Source organism: Antechinus flavipes, chromosome 2 (genome assembly GCF_016432865.1).
Source record: "Antechinus flavipes isolate AdamAnt ecotype Samford, QLD, Australia chromosome 2, AdamAnt_v2, whole genome shotgun sequence".
Lineage (NCBI taxonomy): Eukaryota > Metazoa > Chordata > Mammalia > Dasyuromorphia > Dasyuridae > Antechinus > Antechinus flavipes.
The window spans coordinates 35,965,979-35,974,523 of NC_067399.1; the positions used below are offsets into that span (position 1 = coordinate 35,965,979).

The 8,545-nt window shown below is 48.6% G+C and overlaps 1 gene segment (V, D, J or C); it reads left to right on the forward strand.

Annotated features, from left to right (window-relative positions):
• The first annotated feature begins 4,771 nt into the window (after window positions 1–4,771).
• On the forward strand, window positions 4,772–6,451 carry LOC127547535 (immunoglobulin kappa variable 3-11-like). The segment is given in 2 exon segments: window positions 4,772–4,998; window positions 5,317–6,451. Coding segments are annotated over 2 exon segments (612 nt in total).
• The last annotated feature ends 2,094 nt before the right edge of the window (window positions 6,452–8,545 follow it).

Below are 8,545 nucleotides of genomic sequence, written 5' to 3' on the forward strand. Positions count from 1 at the left end.
CTGAGGCAACTGGGATTAAGTAATTTGCCCAAGTTTACACAGCTAAGAGGTGTTAAGTGTCTGAGATTAGATTTGAACTCAGGTCCTCCTGTCCTGGTGCTCTCTCCACTCCGCCACCTAGCGGCCCCCAGGAGAATGTTCTTTATTTGCAGCCCCTTATATGACTTCAACTGCTTTTACTTGAAAGTCATTAAAGTCTGGCTAACTTTTGTTTTTTTTTTTTTCTTTTTCTGGGTAGATGCCAAAGGAGTCCTGGTGCTGACCCAGGCTGTGGCCCCCTGCCTGTGTCTCCAGGAGACAGAGTCACCTCTCAGCTGTGGTCCAGTGAGGGCTTGAATAACTCTTTATTCTGAAAGAATAAGTTTCTTACATTCCTAGGGCTTTTGGCCTCGTCTGGGGTCGCTGCTCACCTGAGGGGCAGTGGATCTGGGACAGACTTTTCTCTCCCCACGAGCAGCCTAAAGCCTGAGCATGCTGGGGATGCTTATTTTCTGTAGGATGATAGAAGGGTCCCACTGCATTACAGTCTTAAACCAAACCTTCCCAGGGCAGCTCAGGTGCTTCAGTCTGGGCCAATAGCTGCTTTGGCCAGAGTCAGCAGGACAGAGAACTCCTTCCTCTTTGTTCATACAGGCCTTAGCTGGGCTCAGCCCACTATGTCTCCTGTCATACTTTCTCATTTAAGCCCATCCAGCCTGACATTTCTAGCTTTACACAACAGAAAATTGGATGGATTGGATTTGTCTCTAAAGCTCAGACTTACAGCAGCTACTCCCAGGTTTATTTTATCATAGAGGGTTGAACTACACAGACTTCCGTCCTTAGACTCATGTTCACATGTCCTTGGACATGTGATCCAGGATGTTTAGGGAGAAAACATCTAGTAGAGTAACCATTTCTGATCCGCTAGAAGTGATTTACACTACAAGGGAAGAACTACTTTTGTTCCTTCTCCTTTCAAGGGCACTAATGTAGGAAAGGCCTTTTTCCAGTTTTAGAGCAAACAAGATCAGATTAAAAAAAAAAAAAAAAAGCTTGGGCACGTCCCACACAACACTCTCTGGAGGTATTTTCCTTGTCATCTGGAGAATTCTAAAGATGAAGCGGCATCATGTAGGCCCTAGTGGGTGTTTTGTTAGTGTCTGGACTCTGAAACAAACCACACTGGAGGATCCGCCTTTTAATGGGAACGTGTAAGTGTGTATTTCTCACCCCCAGAATAAGCAAATAAGACATGACAATGATGGGATGTCCATTATGGGTTCATTGTTTCTCTGATGGGATGACATGATTTCTTGTGCAGAAGGGTTAGTTTACACATGGAGCCCCAGTGACCTAATACTGTGCTTGAGAATCAGGAATATGGAGACATTCCCCTTTGTGCCCCCAGGAATCTCAGCCACTCCTTTTTGTTGGAAAGAAGAAGGAACAGGTTCATGTACCAAAGCCTTTTGACTGTTTTTTCACTTCATGAAGAAAGAACATCTGGGTTAGGGGACAGTGTCAAATTAGAGCCCTGTCACTTACTGAACAAAGAGCCTCTCTCAGGGGATAAGAGTGACATCATCATGTCTCCCAGGAGCTCAGGTCTCCGGGGTCCTGAGAGAACTTTGGTGTCTGCATTCTACCAGGACTGGCGAGAGGAAACTTGTTCTTTGGCATTACTGCACAGAACTGGAGAAGAACTTCCCCCAAAAGAACTTAGGCTTGAACACAGAAACATGAATCACAGGATTGAACACAGAAAATTCTGTCATACTTGTTTTCTCCCTATCTCCCCACATCAATTCTCCCTGGACCCTGCCTTGTCTCTGTATCTGAGGTTTGTGAATGTTAAAGGGACTTTGGAAAGAGGAGGGGGCCGAGGGACAGGAGAGTCTCCCAGAGATATGTGGCCGAGCAGAGGGAAGAGACTGATCTTACCAAGCGAGCGCTTACTCCCTGGAACTGACAGAACTAAATCCCCCAGACAGGCTTGTGTAAGATGTTGAAAAATCATGGGAGGCCACAGTCATGTCTCTGTATGAGTGAGAAAATCTAGAACTTTCACAGTCCATGTTTCAGATTGTAAGAAAGAAGTCTAATATATCAGGCATTTAGGGGCTAGACTAGTTCTCTGCCGAGACAGTGTAAAAGGTCTTTACTCTCCCTGTCTAGTAGACTTTGGGTGCTATTAATGGTGACTTTTTTTTCTGTTTGTCTGCCTGTCTCTTTCCATCTGTCTATCTTTCTCTCTCTCTCTCTTTCTCTCTTTCCATTAGATTGTCTGTCTCCTGGAGATTTGGACAATAAGGCTGGAGACTGAGTCAGCACAGTAACTACTTGAGAATCTAGGAAGTCAAAACAATTAGAAGTACAGCAACACATGTAATGTCCAAGCACTATGAATAAACAAGAACATTGTGGAAGTCACTGAAGTCCCCGAGAAGCAGCATTCGCTATATTTGCTGTAACGAGGGGACGTGACTGCTCTTTCCCACGGAATTTGAAGTGCATCTACTCCAGCCCATGACTGTGCACACCGAGATCTGCCAGTTTGTGCTGAATCTAAGCTTTTTCACCTCCTGGATGGCGAACATTGTAGGAACTTGACCCTCAAACCAGATTTTCTTATAAATCCATCCAGTTTCCTATTGGTTCTTATCTTGGGAAGTGGAGGGTTTCAGGATCAGTCAGAATCTGGATCAATCAAAGTCCTTGGTCTTTAGGGGGAGAAGTGAAGGAAGCAGGTAAGCTGCCACACCGCTTGCCAAAGATGTATCCTGGATTCTGGAGTCCGGAGTCTCCATTCTCTCTCCTCCTCATCCTGCAGCCAAGTGACCCTGACCTCTCTCCCTCAGCCCTCCAATCCTTGCCTGCAATTATCTCACCACCACACATTCAGCAAGCGCCAATGGTGAGGAGAGCCATCACATCATCATCTCATCTAAGTATATGCTTATAGAACAATTATCTCCCATGGAATGGGTAATTAGCTTTAAGGGCTCTGCTGTCTGATTCATGTACACCTTGTCAGAGTTTCAGCCCTCTACAGAGAGCTCATCCTGCTCCCTGAAGACCAGTAGAAAGAGTATCCTGAGCCCTGAATGAGACAGCTGCAAAGTGAGGCTTTTCTATCTTAATGGGCCTTCTGAAAAGTCCTTTGGCCCCCCCAGAGTGTAAAGGACTTCCTGGATTTTAAATGGAGTTTAAGTCAAATGAATAATATGTATTTTTGTATGGTTTATTGACATGTGCGTGCTAAAGACAGCTCTCTAGGACTACATGCATAAGGAAGATGCTAAGTTGCATGGGTTGAAGTTTGTCATGGGAAGCTACTCACACTAAGCCAGATCTAATGAAACGGATATCAATATTCATTGATACATTGATATATAATTGGTTCGATGAATGGATTCTGGACCTGGATTCAGGAAAAGTTTCAACAATGTCTCAGACATTTATTAGCTGTGAAGCCCTCACCATATCACTTACTTTGACTGTCTCAATTTCTTTATCTATAAAATGGGTATAATTCCTTTATAAATTTCCATAAATCTATGGTGATATCAGTGATATTAGCCAATAGCTATTAGCTCCCACCAAAATTATAAAGAAAAAATGAGATAAAATGTTACTGTAATTTACAAATTTTAAGACAGTCAATAAATGCTAACTGTATTATAATAATAATGGAAAAGATTATTATTTTGCATTTCCCTTTAAGTTAAGAGGATCTATGGAACATAGAATGTCTCTATTTTTCCATTTCTTTTCCTATCACTTAGCATATAATTTTGTGCATAACATAATAAGACTTGTTATTCAGCTGAGATTTTTGAATTTAGCTAAATGTGTAATGTTTTATTTAATTTTTGTTTTACGTCTATTTTTCCTTTCCCACCATGATTATTGCTGAAACATGTTTAGCATTATTGCACACGTATAACCTGAGTCATATTGCTGGACTTCTCAGCGAGTGGGGAGAAGAGTGAGAGGGAGAATTTGAAGTTCAAACTAGAAAAGCATTAACAATTCTTTTTATCTTTAATTAGAAAAATGGTTTTTTAAACATAGATATAACAGGAATGGTTTTTACTGTTATTTTTTCACTATAGATTGAGTGGAGAGAGGAGAGCCTGGAGGCGGGGGATCAGACAGGGGCTGTTGTAATCGCCCAGGGTAGAAGGGAATGACGCCCAGGCTTCTGGTCCCTGTTTCTGAGCTAGTTACGCTCCCATCAGAGCCTCCCCCTGAGCCCTCTTTGCCCAGAGCCTCATTTCTAGAAACCGTCAGAGCCTCCAGGGCGTGTCAGGATGGGAAATGGGGACAAGGACAGACTGAATGCTCTTCCCCACAGGCCTCAGACAAGGGCAGGATCCCCCAGTGACTGACAAAGCCCATTAACCAGGAGCCAGGCTCGAACAGACTTTTCCCGGGTCCCAGGCCAGGATCTGACCAGTCTGAGCCAGACCCCCTCCCTGCCCCCTGGAGTTCTCCCCTTCTCCAGCAGAGGGCGGCAGTGGGGCAGGTCCAGGAGCAGCATCAGGGAGGCACCTCCCAGGTCTCCAGGCTGGGAGCTCGGGCCCTCTCTGCCTCCTCCCCAGGGCTGGGAGCTCCCTCAGGGTTAAGGGGAATCTAGTCCTGGGGGAGGGAGAGAAACTGCCTTCATTTGTCCAGAACCGGCTGCACCATCATCCTGAGGCACTAGACGTGACCTTGCCCTTGGTCCTGAGTCTCCCCCTGGGGACAGAGCAGAGGGGGCCCCTCCCCCAGAGCCAGGCTCAGCCAGGGGGACTCCCTGGGGCTCCCGGGGTCCCTGAGGGGAGGCTCCTCCCACACCTGGGGCTCTTTTGCATCTGGAGCCCCGAGGGAGCCGCAGGGAGCCCTGCCCAGGACATAAAAGCTTCCTCCCTCCTTCCTGCCCCTCAGGGCTCTGGCTGCTCTCTGCTCAGTCTCTGAAGGCCAGGATGAGCTCCCCATGGCAGCTGCTCTGGCTCCTGGTGCTCTGGGCTCAGGGTAAGGCCCAGGAGGGCAGGGAAGGGGTGGGAAGGTCCCAGGTTTTCAGGGATGTAAAAGTGATGGCTCCTTGATCCAATGGGGGAACACGCTGGGGCACAAGACGGGCAGATGGAGGCTGAAAAACATGACCAAAGCCCTGCTTGTAAACCTTGTGCGGTCTGTGGAAAAGGTGGTTTCTGTCTCATGTTGGCGCCCAATACAACTCCTTATCGCTCATTTGGGATTTCTGGGGTCTCTGAAATATTGTCTCCTTCATGTTCTTTAAATAGCACTTTCCCACATTTCTGTCTTCCTCTAATTCTGTTGCTTCCCCAGATTCCCGAGGAGCCATTGTGCTGACCCAGTCTCCAGCCTCCTTGTCCGGATCTCCAGGGGAGACAGTCACCATCAGCTGCAAGGCCAGTGAGAGTGTATATAGCTACTTGCACTGGTACCAGCAGAAACCTGGCCAAGCCCCCAGGCTCCTCATCTATGATGCTAACAGCCTGGCATCCGGGGTCCCTGCCCGGTTCAGTGGCAGTGGGTCTGGGACAGATTTCAGACTCACCATCAGAAGCCTGGAGTCTGAGGATGCTGCACATTATTACTGTCAGCAGGGTTATGACTATACTCCCACAGTGCTTCAGGCCCGAACAAAAACCTCCCCAGTACATCCAGGGGTCTCAGCTCAGAGCAGCAGGTGCCTCCTCGGGGTCCCCAGGGCAGAGCAGCCCCTGCTCTCTGGGCAGGCTCTCACCTCCCAGGGCTTCCCCTTTCTGGTCCCCCGGGTCTCCTCCTTTCTAACTTGTGATCACAAGCCCTGTCTGCACAGCCAAGGCAGAGGGGAGGCAGCACAGACCCAGGCGAAACAGGGGGAAAACCTAACAATGAAATGCTGACATTTCAGGTCTGTTTGTTATATTTTGCCTCAACAGAAAGTGTTTCTCTTATGAGGAGCCCAAGTTCCCGTTGAGGAGGCTTTCCTCTATAGCAATGACAGAAACTCACTGCTGCTCTTCAGCCATGTCTGAGTCTCTGTGACCCCCTGGGGCTTTTCCTGGCAGAAATATTAAAGCGGCTGGTGTCCTTTTAAGACACTGTATTTCCTCTTGATCTGTGATCCCTTTCAGAATCTCAGCCATTCCTGGGGAAGCCATATCCCCCCCAGACACGTTATCTTTGCAGGATGCAGAGCCTTGGATGCAATTAGAAATCCTGCCACAAAGCCCCACTTTGAAATGCTGTTAATTCTAACAGGAGATCTGGGCTGTCCCAGCCCCCACTAAGACCCAACATAACAGCTTCCTTCACTAAGGTCTTTGCAGATGGATCTCGGCAGCTCCTTTGCTTCCAGGACCTTCTGTCCCCTGAGAACTGCCTTCTCTCAGTGCCAAACTCCATTTCCCATAGATCTGCCACTGCAGAAGTCAGTCTCTGGGGAACTGATTTCTGTCCAACAATAAACTTTCGTTTTGCAACTAATATTCGGGAATGAGTGACTTCTTTCCCTCCTAAAATCCGCGGCCGAGTTAAAGGGGATTCTCAGCAGCTCTTGCAGCCACTAACCTCTAGGCCACCAGGAATCTAGAGCACCCAAAGCTCTAGAATCTAGGAATCCTCAGGCAGAGCTGACTGGGAGCAGGGGAGCCTGGAGCTCCTGCAGCTGGAGAAAGTGGCCACCAAGGAGGAGGGCCGGCCCAGCCCCGGGTCAGGCTTTTCTCTGTAGACTCTGAGGGAATTGTAGGCTCTCTGCAGAGCTGAGACAAAACATCCAATTCTTTCTGCAAATTGCTTCATTTTCTGCTTCATGAGCCTGAGCCTGTGGCCAGAGCTGAGCGTGCTCCCTGTTTTTGGAGAGTGGTAAAACCCACCAGGATTCTGGGCTCTGGTAGCAGAATTTAGGTATAAATGACAAAACATATTAAATAAAAGCCCTACATTCTATTTCCTTAGCTATGGATTCAAAGGCCACGATAGAAAACCTCCCGCCCTCGGGGAAGTTCACATTTATTTAGGGAAAGGGCAGCGGGTATTTGCAAGATAATTCTTAGAGAGGAAGAAGACACAGATGGGGAGGAGTGAGGGGGAGGAGCAGAGGCCTCAGCAGTGGGAGGAGCCTGAGTTGAGCTTCAGAGGAGGCTGAGGATCCTGCCTGGAGGGTGGGGAGGAGGGCCTGCCTGGGGCTCAGAGGGAGTCCCCTGGTAAAGACCTGGCGGTCAGGGATGGCTGGCTGTGTGCAGGGGGAGGGAGCAGGCTGGCTTTGCTGCAGCAGAGAGGCCTCGGAGCTTGGGAACATGGCCTGAGCTCGGGGGGCTCTGAAGGAGCCGCCTTGTGGAGAAGAATCAGGGTCGGGGGAGGATTGTGTGATTTATCCCAGACACAAAAATAAATCTGGGGGATGTTTGTGCAAGAGGGTGATGGGACCAGAATTAGTGAATATCCCTCTGGGACCCGAGTGGAAGAGGGAAGGCTGATCTGGTGCCTTAGGAAAATAAGAGGGTTTTGGGTACTTTTGTTCTTCTTATCAAGAAATAAATGCTGTGGGTTCTGTCAGACACCGGGAGAGGGTGAGATTCTGTACTTTCTTCAAGTCCTTCTGATTCTGAAATTTCTTTGTTTCCTATGATTAGAGAGGTTTAGTCCCGTGATCACAATCACCTGCTACAAAGCGGCAGAACTGCCCCTTAGCCAGGCCGGCCCCCGAGGCTGACAGACTTTCCCCAACTCTCCCTGGTGGGCTCAGGCCCGTTTCCCGAAAAGAGGCTCAGGGAGTCTCCCTCCTCCCTCATCTCCCTTTTGGAAGGAGAATACTTGGGGTTTTCCCCCTGATTAATGAGGCAAAACCCGGACAAAGAGACTGAGAAGGAATTTATTTTAACTTTTTCAAGGTAGGAACAAGCTGAGGGGCTGAAGAGCAGCGATGGGGTCAGGGTGAGTCCCGCTTTTCTAGGTAACTTGTAGATCATTCAAAAAGTTCCATCCCAACAGAGGAGGGTGAGACCTGGCCCCTCAGTCCCTCCCAAGGGAGCAAGAAAGTGACTGATGTGCAGGTCGGCGTCTGTCATGAAGATCAGGGAATACAAGAAGATGTCCGGCGTCTCCTTCTTTCACAGCCTCCCCCACACTGATGGATAAGAAGGGCTCGGAATCGGGGTCTCTGAGTCAGGGGAACATTCAGTCTCTCTCTGTGCCCGTTTCCTCTCCCAGCAGAGGCCAACAGAGGCACAGATGGCACAGAAGGTACAGAGAGAGGGCACAGGGGTGGGAGACAGGGAGAGCAGCACATGCAATGACACATACATACATGTAACCCATACACACGTGTCTATGTACACACACATATAACTACATGAGGCCCCGGGGAGAGCAGGCAGAGGTGACCTGAGAATCAAGAAACCCCAGGTCAGGCCTGATTTTGGCCCAACAATGTCCGAGCTCCTGATCCCCTGTTTGACCCCCGAGTGTGAAGAAAACTCAGGAAAATCAGCCTGAGAGAAGCTGCCACGTTGCATGGGTGGGGATTGTCCCAGGGAGCTCCTCTTACCTGATCTCATCGGGAGAAATC